We start from the raw sequence: 12,779 nt of genomic DNA, 5'->3' as shown, positions 1-12,779 counted from the left end.
TCTACAAGCAAGGCGCAGCGAAAGTCTCTAAAGAAAAAAAAATAGCTTACTAGCTAATCAAAACAGAGAACTGTACATTTATCTTTGCAAATTAGGCACAAAGACAGAAACATTGATACTAAGAGAAGACCACAACGTGGAAGGTGGCGTACTGTAATGAATGCTGATAATGTATTTTGTGTTCCTCGATGCTTTCCATATTTTGCTTGCTGAAAACCAAGTATGAGGTATAACCGGAGCCTCAAATCCGCTATAAAACCGCAGTTACCCTTCGCTGCAAAATATGCCCAGTACCAGTTTCTATGCAAGTGTTCAGGACTTGACTCTGCTCTATAAACCAAGCAGTAAATGCAAAGAATACCTCGATCAATTAGAAAGATGTGCCCGACTTTTGGCCGCCTTCCCTTCTCATCGCCGTTATTTTCATCGGCCAGCTCTTTCCACACTTCGTAAGTCATCTAAACAAAAAAGAAAATGACATGAATTAGTACTAGCAACAGGCACAGCCTCGGTGTCAAGAATAGAGATGTGTGCAAACAGGTTTCCACCGCTGCAGGACATCCCTCAAAGTGCATATGCAGGTAGCTGGAAAAAGACTAGTGTAGACCTGGAGTTACCTGCACAAGTAATAGTCTCCACCAAACAAAAGCCCTTTAGAAAGGAAAATGTTACTTCCCTTTCATCAACTGCTTTCAGCCTGGCGTGTTGTTAATTCATGGGCTGTGCACTGTCTTGCCATCTTGTATTGTTGCGGAATATTAGTCATGGTTTACCTGAAGAATTTAAGTTTTGGATTAAAAATGGCTCGAAATTACTTCGCTAAAACCCACAATGTATCAGAACAGACTGCACCGTAGATTACTACAATTACCCACTAAGAAATTGTGTTTTTTGGGTGTTTTGAGTATGAAACGCTTAGTAAAGCCAACTAGAGGTAAATAACATTTTCTGTTTGCAGCACGTGTTGTACATCACATGCTTTTTACTGACTTAAGAGCAACAGCCCATCCTCTTAGGACTGGGGGGAGGAACATAGAGGTATTTGTAGTAATTCATGTTTTAAACGGTTGACCTACTTGGGCTTCCTTTCTAGGCATTATTGTCAACAAGGTAATGTTCGGTGAACAAATGACCACGTTGCTAACTTTCAAATATCCTAAAGTGGAATTTTGCCAAGGAAGGTCATGGTGGCACCTTTTTAACTAGCTGAATGTTGTGGCTGTGGAGTCTCCATCAGTTGTCTGTCTGCACGTGTATTAACCTGAATGCATGCACAATCCCTTTAGCAACAGGTTTCCCAAGGTGCATGAGTGCAAAGGAGACAAATAACTTCTGTCTTGTGTAAAGGCCCGGTCCTTCCTATCTAATACATGAGTACTTGTTTGACATCTAGAGACTGTAAAACCCTTTTTGCCCTGCCAAAAGGATTTTGAAAGATTGTCAAACGCTCAGTTACTTGATTGAAGTGAAAATGTGATGCAATCTTTGGAAGGAATCATGGGTGTGTGCCTAAGACTACTACGTCTTTCTTTGGGCTGCAATACGATACATTGTCCTATATGTGTTACTCTCCGTTGTTTTAGTGTAGTGCCACTGTCAAGGACACCCTTTTTGTATTGCATTATAATTGTATTTATATAGCACATACTACCTCTGATGAGGCATCAAATCGCTTTTCGGCAAGTAACACGCTACTCCGGAATCCGAAAAGGATTAGTGGTGGATTAGTATAAAATGGTGGACATGTGAGTCTGTTAGTGGGATTGAAAAGGATAATGAGGGGATAGAAGAGGGAAGAGTCTAGTAAGTGTTTATTGGGAGATCATAGTAGTAAGATGAGGTTTTGGATGAGTCAAAGGAGGGATAAGAGAGGAAAGAATTTAGAAGGGATGCTTGGCAGATCATAGTATTAAAATGTCAAGAACCCCCTTTTTGTATTGCATTATAATTGTATATATATAGCACATACTACCTCTGATGAGGCATCGAATCGCTTTTCCGCAAGTAACACGCTAATCCGGAAACCGGAAAGGATTAGTGGTGGATTAGTATAAAATGGTGGACATGTGAGTCTGTTAGTGGGATTGGAAAGGATAATGGTGGGATAGAAGAGGCAAGAGACTAGAAAGTGTTTATTGGGAGATCATAGTAGTAAGATGAGGTTTTGGATGAGTCAAAGGAGGGATAAGTGAGGAAAGAATTTAGAAGGGATGCTTGGCAGATCATACTATTAAAATGAGGTTGGGGGTGATCCAAGATAGGATAGAGAAGGGTAGAGTCTAGAACGGGTTATTTTGAAGATCATAGTAGTAGAATTAGGTTTGGGATGAGTTAGAGAGTGGAGATAGAGGATTGGGAGAGGTATAGGTTGAAATATAAAGTAGTGCATTGGAGAGAGTCAAAGTTTTTTACAGTAGGAGTAAAGTAATAAATATATAGATACATAAGTACAAATGATACATATTTATATCAAGAAATACACATATCTAGATACATATAATTAAATTAAATGTTGATATACAAAGGGATATGCTGTACATTTGTGTTTGTGTGTGGCGGATATGTAGGAAAGAGCCAAATCTTGATTAGTCTTCTAGATAAGATAAGATAGTTTCTGTGGATCTTTTGTTTGGGGGGGAATAAAGTCTATAGCATGGCTGCTTGAACAGAAAAAGATAGATGTGCCACCTATAGTTTTTTCTCGTATGGTGGGATTTTGAGGTGAGGTGCCAATTTGGATTGGAGGTTCCTTTATTGAATGTATTTGGTGATTTTATTTCTGATGAAAAGTGGTCCTGTTCCATGTATTGCTTTGTGGGTGATACAAAGCAGCTTGAATGTGGATCTTCTAGTAACCGGAAACCAAAGTAGTAGCCAGTGTAATAAAGAAGTCTTCTCCACAATAATTGAAGTACAAATGTGGTTTTAATATCAAGATTAATAACCATTCAGCAACAACCGTCCAATCAGGTCTAAAGCTCTGGAAACAGTCCAGTCAGGAACACTAGCCTTTACATTCTATGACATAGTTAGGTTCTAACATGGTAAAGTTCCTAAGCAGATACAACAGGCCCTCAAGGTAAATGAGGGCTAGCTGCTTTACATGTAGGAGTAGTCTGGCAGCAGAGTTCTGAATCCGTTGTAGTTTTTCCATAGTTGATAAAGATCAGTAGTAGAGGACGTTGGCGTAATCAAGTTAAGACAGTACAAGAGAGATAGTGGCTTGGACCTTGTGTGAAAATCACAGGTCGAGGAAGATGCATCACAAAGGTTTCATAGTAATGTAGCTTGATCTTGGTAATGTGTCCACTTGGTCATTCATTGATAACTTGGATTCCATGGTAATTTCAAGCTTTCTTACTCTCTGGATATTTTATGGTCCCAGATCATCAGGCCAGGCGCAAAGTGCATCATCATTTTTCCAATTGCCACATGTGTATTTTAGTTTTGGAAGCATTCAATTTGAGATGGCTCCATGTCATCTACTAATCAATGGCTCTGACGCAACTGACGATTTGTGAGTTTCCAATGTCTTTGAGGCTTTCTAGTTTAGGGAGTAGTTGTGTGTCATCTGCATTATAGCATTTGAGCTGAAATTCATTAATGTAGATGCCGAAAAGCGTGGGTTAGATGATAGAACCATTGAGGGACCCCTGCTTTTGTGAAGTACTTTTGGATAAAAAAAGTTGGAGAATGGATGACATTTGTTCTGTTTTGAAGGTAGGATGTGATCCAGTAAGGGCAGTCCCCTCTAAGCGGGCTTTGCAGAGCCTTTGGATTAGAGTGTCATGGTCAACTGTATCAAAGGCAGCTTAGTCGTCCAGGAGTAGTAGTACAGCAACTCCGTAGTCCATCAGAGCTACACGGACCGCTCCGAAAAAGCCACTAGAAGGCATCTACGAACACTGTACAATGTGACAGCCACGCCCATGGCTCATGTCACATTATCTACAGAATCCAAAACACACTTCAGAACCAGTTTTGAGTCATTTTGGAAAATTATATCTGTATGTATTCAGAGAGTGTTTCCTTAAAAGGGAGGAAAGTTTCCGCGAGTGAAGCAGATGACTAAGATTTCTTGCAAAATGTTAGTCTTTGGCACTGGTAAAGTTTTTCTGAATGTAAAATTTTGTGAAACAAATAATTTGTGAAAAGTAATGATTTTCCCAATTAATATAGTCGTAACCACTAAATTAATAATGTTGCACTTAAAACAATTTTATTTAGAGATTTAGAAGTGTTTATTAATGTAATGTAGTTTAGCTATGCCATGTTTTAATTGAGATGCTATTTTATTAAAATGGATGCTGTATTTGTAGTTCTATTCAACTTGCTCATCACCCCTCCCAATCAATTTCTTCTTTATTCTATAAAGAATAGAAATAAAGTTTAAAAAAAAGACTAGTTTGTCTTTATGAACCTGCATGAAAGATTAATCGCTGATAATGTCTGCTACCAGAAATGCAACTCAACGCATGAAGTAAGCATGAATGCAGTGTCTCAAAATGCTGTCTCAAAAGTCTTATAAGGACAGTTTTTATATCCCAAGTAAACACAAAGGGTGCCTGTGGTGGAATAACCCTTCCATCAAGGCTTTAATGACAGGAATTTTCAAAACAGAAACTGATTATTTATTTAGTAATTAGACGGTTACTACAGACAGGCGTAATTGGAATATAATGTAGGCTTGGCCTGGTTTCTTAAGGGAATAAATATAGGGGAATAAATATATTGCACTATGAGTAATGGAGTTAGAGTGAGTGGATATACTCAGGAGGTGTTAAAACGTAAGGGCCGAATTCGACCAAGAACCCTTCAGTATTTGCCCGGCGTTAGCCGCCTCCCATACCATACGAGATTACCAAACAAAGAGGCAGGCGCTGGAGACAGAAGGCAGGAAACAGGAGTTTATTCCGACGGAGCAGCACACGTCAAATCAGACAACAGGGTATCTTCTCGAGGTGCTCTAACCGCATCTCTGAGGCCTGGCCTCTTATACACAGGTTTATGGCTTTATTACATACACTGCATCCGTAATGTTTCTTTGAAGGACAGAAAAGACATCCTAGGAATCCCCGGTCCAGGCCCGTTCCCACACACATCTACAGTAGAGTTCCCACCCCGATCTCAGCATGTGGTGGTTATCGCGCAGCTGGGCATTCCGCTGGGAACGGGGATGTGTGTGATCAGTCGGATCTTCGGGGTGCGAAAGCGTTGATTAATCCCCGCTCCTTTGATGGGGTGAGTTCCTACTGTAGGGGGCAATAAACTACATCTGCGGGGCCTGGCGATGGCCTGGGAACAGCTTGGACAATCGGGCAGGGAGGAAGAGGATATCAAAGGCTTGTTCCCGTGAAGGGATGAAAGGGTTATAGGGTTTCGGCTCGGGATATTGCGCTGAGGCAGGATCGCGCTTATGGTTCGTTTATGGTTCAAGGAGGAGAGATCGGGGGTTGCCGGAGTGCGGGGGGGATGCTTGGGGAGACAAGAGAGTGAGGGGGAGAGACGCGCAGGCTATTGGCAATGGGCAGAGAGGCCATGACAATCAAAAATGGCTGCTGCTTACGCGCACGTATGGATCTAAAAAGGACAAGTTGGCGCCGATAATGTTTACGCCACAATCCAGATTTTAACAGTCCTCCCTTTTCAACATATCTAGCCAGCTTGTCAATTTATGTCTATCCCTATTATATTACGTATTTCGATATCATACAAAGCTTTCATACGTTCAGCTTCGAAGTTCGGAGTCTTTGGGCAAATACAGTTAGCAAACAGTGAGCACAGAGGCGGCAAGCATTGAATACCCAGGCAGAGTCCACATATTACGACGATTGGTATCAGTACGACCATAAACAACCTCCATCCCCAGTCCTTTACAGCACTCCAGAACCAACTCCCCAGTGACCATCCGTCTTGTTCCTGATGAACTTCTGAGGAGAGTCTGTGGAGGTGTTCAATGGCTTTGTAGACTGAGGGCGAGTTGTCTGGTATGTAGGTACAACAGCTGGACCCGATGATACGGCATGCTCCTCCACGGTCCGCCAGAACCACATCTAGAACAAGGCGGTTTTGAAGAGCCACCAGACGGACCGCCTGAAGCTCGGCTGTATTGTTTGTGAGGATACCAGCTGTAATGTTCATCGTTGTTTCGACTGCCTGGGACAAATGCCGAATGGCACGACTGTTCGCCATCGGACCCCAAAGTGGAACAAGTCCCTTTATTGCATCCAAGAATTGTGCTCCAGTGGAGTCGGCCTGCTCAATGTCCTTTGCTCGTTTTTGTCGGTGATGGTTTGTCGGAGCCACATAGGTCGGAGGAAGGATGAAGGCAATGTAGCAGGTACCTCCCCAGCCCTTCGGGAGCCAGGTGTAGGCTTTTGTACCACAGACGAAGTACATGTTTGGAGAGGTGACAAAAGAGGGTGGGTCGGTTGAGTCCAGAGTTCTGGTGATGCGGCAAGCGCTGTGGCCCACCAGTTGTGTTCCATGGCCTGTGATCCATACAAGGCCCGAGACATTGACGACAGATAGGGCCACAGTCAGGGTGGCAGCCGTTCGTTTCCGGAGGTAGGAGAAGGTGGGTCTGGCTGGATTGTTGAATACTTGCATCTCCACCCTTTATTTGGCGGGGATGTCCATGTGAACAGAAGCATTGGAGGATAGAGGGCAGAAGGGAGCAGCAGTTCTTCCGGTTTTGTTCAGCCAGACCCCATGATAAAAGTGCGACATAGTTCTGCTGGAAGTGGCATTGTCTCTGTAGCTCTCTTGCAAGAGGATCAGCCAAGCAAGGCAGGAACCATGAACAGAGAAAGGTGAAGGGATGAAGGGGATGGAATGTCCGGTGGCATGTGGTATCAACCCACAGATCCAGCAATTTGTGGCATTGGCAGCAAGGTTGTGTTGGTGCAGCAACTGTACGAAGGAGTTGTTCCAGAACTCCTTACGCCTTTCTTGGATTTGAGGCGAAAGAGAGACCAGGTAGTGTTCTTTCATGGTGGTAGGCTGTGCAGTCGTTAGGAATGTTTTATGAGCCGGTGAGTTCTCTTCCACGATCCAGAAGGTAGTCATGAGGAGGAGGCAAAAGAGAAGAGCGATAAGAAGAGCAATAGTCTTTGAGCTGTGCAACCTGTCAGTTTTCGGGTTTCTGTAGTGGGTCTTCGGATGTCCGGTTGCTTCCATCATCTTCGTATCGGGCGCTTCCATCATCTTCAATGTGCTTGGTAGTGGGCAGAACCACAGACTTCGTTGGGCTTCTCTTCTGGCAGCCTTAGTAGTGTTAGGCCACCAGTCTGAGAATTGTAACTTAGTCAGTGGCCTGCTTAGCCGAAGCTCCCTTCCTTCGTCGCAGGTTATACCCTTCTCTGGATGGCACAGTGGGATCAGGGAATTTCGCCAATTCCAGTGTCTCTGTCTCAGGGTAGCAGCTCAGGGATGGTCGGTCTTTGTTCAGGAGCTCTTCTTGGGTGGTCACGTCTTCGGTCGACGTCAGGGTCGGAGAGATTTTCTTGCAATGATGTGCATGCAGCCAATTTCGCTTCCCCTCCACTCGAAGAGCTGTTCGGGTGGTGATCAAGACTTGCCAGGGGCCCGTCCAGCGGGGTTCCAGACTCTTCTCCCGCTGGAAGTTCCGAATTAGGATGAAATCTCCAGGCTGGATGGTATGTCCGGGGCCCCTGGAAGCATCGGGATGACCTGCAGCACCTGATGATGAATAACAGACAGTGTTTTAGTTAGGTTATACAGATAGTCAGACATTAGGACGTCCGGGACGTCGTGAATAGATGTCGGTTTGGGTGCAGACCAGATACTCATGGGCCGGCCGAATACGACCTCGTAAGGGGTCAAGTGGTGTTTGGTGGGGGTGGAACGCATTGACAGCAATGCCAGGGGAAGAGCGTCTGGCCATTTTAGTCCTGTGGTAGCCACTATTTTCGCCAGTTTTAGTTTTAATGTGGCATTGTGCCGCTCGACCAGACCAGCAGATTGGGGGTGAAAAACTGCGTGGAATTTCTGTCGTACCCCCAGTCCTTTCAGAATAAGCTGGATAACCTCGGCTACGAAATGGGGGCCATTGTCACAACATAAAATACGGCAAAGACCGTAGCGAGGGAAGAACTCTTTCAGTAGTACTTTTGCAGTGGCAATGGCGGTGTTGTCACTCGTTGGGTAGGCTTCCACCCATTTGCTAAAAGCGCATACAACAACAAGTACATACTTCAGTCCTTGACATCTCTCTAACTGAATATAGTCCATCTGTAGGACTTCAAATGGGTGGTTGGGGACCCCAAACCCTCCCCGGGGTACGGCAGTTCCTTTCCCAGGGTTGTGTTGCAAACAGATTAGACATTGTTGGACCAGACGTTTGGCTGAGTCTGTAATTTTGTCGTTATGCCAAACTCGGGAGACAAGTTCAGCCATAGGGGCTGCTCCTATGTGTGCAGGGGAGTGAGCCATGGTCAGTATAGGGATCAAGTATGAATTGGGTAGCAACCATTTGTTCGTGTCTTTTGTCCGCCAGCAGCCTTCATCGTCCTTCAGTCCCACCCGTGCCCATTCAGTCAATTCGTGTGGTGCACTGGCTATCTGGATGTCCCTGATGGTCTCCCTAGCGTCCTTCCATTTTTCTGTTTGTGACCTGGTCACGTATATGCGTGTTGTCGTCCTATTCTCTGCTGTCGTCCGGGCGGTGATGTCCGCCAGTGCATTCCCCTGTCCGACGATATCCGTCACCCTTTTGTGTGCCTGACATTTGATCACAGCAAGTCGTTTGGGAAGGAGAACTGCTTCAATCAGAGCGGAGACTAGATCTCCATGTAGGAGCCCAAAATGATGCACCACCCCGAAGGCATACTGGCTGTCCGTGTAAATGTTTGCCGTTGTCCCTGCTGCTAGGATACAAGCTCGTGTGAGGGCAATCAGTTCTGCTGCCTGTGCGGATCTCTGTGCGATGCGGGCGGTCTCAACTACATTTCGGGCTGTGGTGACTGCATACGCAGCTGAGGTGGTGCCATCGGTGAGTTTGATGCAAGAGCCATCCACCCATAGCTCTCCGTCAGAATCTGGGAAAGCTGTGTCTCGAAGGTCCACTGTACTCCTAGTCTGTTCGTCCGTGAGGGTCACACAGTCATGTATAGGGGGCACATCGGGATCATTCTCAGGCAGAGGCAACAAGGTGGCTGGGTTCAGTGTGGTGCATCGTTTCAACGTGATGTGAGGTGCGAGCAGTGTCAGTTCGTACCCAGTCAATCGTGCGCTGGTCAGGTGTTGTGTCTTAGTCTGGTTCAGGAGGGTGTCAACAGCATGGGGCACTAGTACAGTGAGGGAATTCGAGAGTACGATCCCCTCACTTTGTCGGATAGAGACAGCAGCAGCAGCTACTGCTCGAAGGCAGGCAGGCAAAGCTCTCGCTACAGGGTCGAGAGTGGCAGAGAAATAGGCACATGGTCGTTGTTTGGGGCAGATGGTTTGGGTCAGGACAGACAAAGCGCATCCCTCCCTTTCGTGGGTGTAGAGAGAGAAGGGTTTTGTATAATCAGGGGTTCCTAGGACTGGTGCTGAACAAAGGGCGTCTCGTAGTTCCTTGAAGGAGGATTGGCATTCAGGGGTCCAAGGGAGCGGGAAGGGGACATCTTTAGCCAGTAGGGAAAGTAGTGGCTTCACAATGAGGCTGAAATTTGGCAACCATTGTCGACAGAAGGAGGTGAGGCCTACCAAAGAGCGGACCTGCTTCGGGGTTCTAGGGATAGGGGTCTCTAGAATAGCCTGAATTCGATCGGGTGTGAGTTTTCTCCCATCTTTGGACAAGAGGTGGCCTAGGTAAGTGACTTGAGGTTGGCAGAATTGCAACTTCTTCTTGGAGACCTTGTGGCCGTTTTCCGCGAGGAAGTGCAGGAGTTGGATGGTGGCTGTGACTGCAAGTGGAGTGGTGTCAGCCGCCAAAAGGATATCATCGACGTACTGTAGCAACACCACTCCATCCGGTAACTGGACTGCATCCAGCTGTCTCTTGAGGGCCTGGCTGTAGATGCTTGGACTTTCAGTGTAGCCCTGGGGTGTTCTACAAAATCTATATGAGCGGGATTTTAAAGTGAAGCCGAAAAGGTAGCGGCTGTCTGAGTGGATGGGGATGGAGAAAAATGCGTTCTTGAGATCGATTACCGTGAAGGTGGTGGCAGTGGAAGGAATCAGGGTCAGAATGGTGGTGATGTCTGAGACTACAGGGTACTGAGGTACGACTACTTTGTTGACTTCTCGTAGGTCGATGATGAAGCGGTACGCTTTTTCATCTCCCTAACCCTGCTTCTTCACAATGGGTAGGATAGGGCTGTTGCAAACATTGCTAACTACTTCTTCTACCACTCCTGCGTCTACCAGGGACTGGATGATTTTTACCAATGCCTTCTCGCCTTCGGGCGATATCCGATACTGTGGGAATTTTGGGAGCACTGCGTCCTGTCGACCAGTTATGTGTACAGGGTCTATCATCATGCGTCCTACGTCCGAGTCAGTCTTTGCCCATAGGTACAGAGGTAGGGTGTCGAGTAAGGACAAGTCAGCGTCAGTGATGGAAAACAGGCGTTGCGTGTGACAAGATCTGAGCAGCGTTGGGTTGTCGTACAGAATGACTCGAACTCCGTCTTGTGAACACCTAATAGTAGCTCGAAAATGTTTCAACAAGTCAAGTCCCATAATGGCGTCGGGGGTGTTGGAGGAGAGCAAAAATGTCGTGTCAGTGGTGTTATTGTCCAAGTTAAAAGAGATCGGTGTGGACAAGGGATTAGTGGAGGGCGTTCCATCAAAACCTATTGACAAGGGTGCCCTGGGAATCAATCGTTTAGACAACGCACTACGTGTTGCACCAGTATCTACCAGAAATGGAGACTTCTTACCAAGGACCTTAGCGGTGACATAAGGACCTTGCTGGTCAACATAGAGCTCGACTGGATCCCTTCCTTGCCCTTGGCAGTCCTATGCAAAGTCGTGGGCATTGTCGTAGTCAGACTGTTGGCACTGATTCTGTCGGGGACGGTCAAACGTGTTCGGTCTGCCAGGTCTGTCATTGTTGGTGTCGTTTGTGTGCCCTCGTCCCTGTCCTCTATTTCTCGGCCCGCCCGCTACGTCTCTCGTGTCTTTATTTCTGAGTGCTTCTTGCAGAGCTGGACATTGAGACTTCCAATGGCCAAATCCTTTGCAAAACGCACACTGGTTCTCATCGAGGTCTGTTCGTGGAGCGCCGGGTGCGGGTGTGCGGTCTCTAGGGGGTGGATTTCTAGGAGCATTCTACTGGTAGTTCCCTCTATACTGTTCCCTTCCTATAGTCACCCCTTGCAACTGAGCAATCATCACCCTCTCTTTTAAGTCCTTTTTCTTTTTCTCAGTCGCTTGATCGTTCTCGTTCTTTTGTCGCTCATAGTATTGAGCCATCTGAAGGATAGCTGCGGGCTTGGAGGCCGCCCAACTACTCTCGCTAGTCTGTAGTTTCTGCGAGACTTCTGGTGTCAGGCCTTTCACATAGTTCTGGACAAACAAGTGATGTCCGGTTGCAGTGGTCATGTCCTGGCCGCTGTAATCGGAGAACACCGTTTCAAACCGGGAGAAGTATTCTGATACGTCTTCCTGGGGTTTCTGGCGACAGGCCGTTACTATCGACCAGTCCACCTTCCTTTCTGGGACTAGGGTTTTTAATTTCTGCACGATCTTATCTGGTAGGTCTAGAATGGCTTTCAAAGGTTTCTGTCCCGGCTCTCGCTGTTTGTCTACATCACCGAGTTGTATCCAGGTATGTCCGAACAGCTCGAGGTGGTCGACTTTCCGGATTTGCTTCCACACATCAGCTGGCAGACATAACCCGAAAAACAAATCGATATCCGCTAGGGTCATAATCGTCGAACCCAAAGCGGTGGCTAATTCTGTATAGAAAGCTGTGGGGTTCTTTCGCAGATCGGGCAAGGACTTTCGGAAAGTCAGGATGTCTTGCCGATCCCATGGTTGGTAAACCCAGTTGTAAACTACCCTCCCTCTCGCATCTTGGTGGTTAATATCGTCGTGTGTTCCCTGTCCTCGTGGGGGGACCCAATAGGGAGCGGCCTCCTTTATGGGCATCATAGTGTCAAATTTTTCTACTCTGGCTTCAGTCGCTGCAGGAGTCGTGGTGTTAGTCTCTGGTTTCAGTTCCGTGAGGTGGCGGAAAACTTCAAGCGTACGCGTGAAGAGGTTCGTCACATCACACTCGTCCCCATCTCCGATATCAACTTTCCTATACAGAGTCGTTAGGTTTTCAGGGCCTTTTCCTTGGTATCGGTCCTCATAGGCATTAAGGGTGTGGTAACAAAGGCGTACGACAAAGTGTCGTCTGTGGCTATTGGCATATGTATTGTACATATCCGTTATATAATCCTCACTTTCCTTTCGCACCACCAGTGCCTTTACAATCTTATCGATCCCAGTTCGTTCATCCTTACTTAATCTATGCAATCTCGCAGGGTCTTTCCTCCCCGCCTCGGGATCATCTGAAGTCGCTGCTCGCGCTGCGCTGAGTGCGAGGGGTTCGGTCGGCGCAGAGGCCATGAGGACCGAGGCTCCAGCACTACTCTCGCCTGTCGTTGGGGGTTGCGGGTGCTGCGCTAAGGATTGGGAAGGGGCATATGGAGGGGGCATGTAGATGATCGGGGGACCTAGTAGTAAATCATCGTTCGTTCGCTGTTTCGAAGGTAGCTCGGGGTAAAGTGGAGAGGGTGTCCTGACGGGACACTGGCCCGACGATTCGGGATCTTGTTTTA

At 46.6% G+C, this 12,779-nt stretch overlaps 1 protein-coding gene across 1 annotated transcript in view; it reads right to left on the bottom strand.

Annotated features, from left to right (window-relative positions):
* The window catches only part of VPS33B (VPS33B late endosome and lysosome associated), an 806,019-nt gene that overhangs the window by 559,555 nt on the left and 233,685 nt on the right, over positions 1-12,779 (bottom strand). Inside the window, exon 10 of the mRNA XM_078683255.1 lies at positions 362-458. Within this exon, the coding sequence (XP_078539381.1) occupies positions 362-458 (97 nt within the window). The remainder of the gene's footprint in view (positions 1-361; positions 459-12,779) is intronic.

This window comes from Lissotriton helveticus, chromosome 3_1 (assembly GCF_964261635.1).
Source record: "Lissotriton helveticus chromosome 3_1, aLisHel1.1, whole genome shotgun sequence".
In the NCBI taxonomy this organism is placed as follows: Eukaryota; Metazoa; Chordata; class Amphibia; order Caudata; family Salamandridae; genus Lissotriton; species Lissotriton helveticus.
This window is presented reverse-complemented; position numbering and strand designations above follow the sequence as displayed.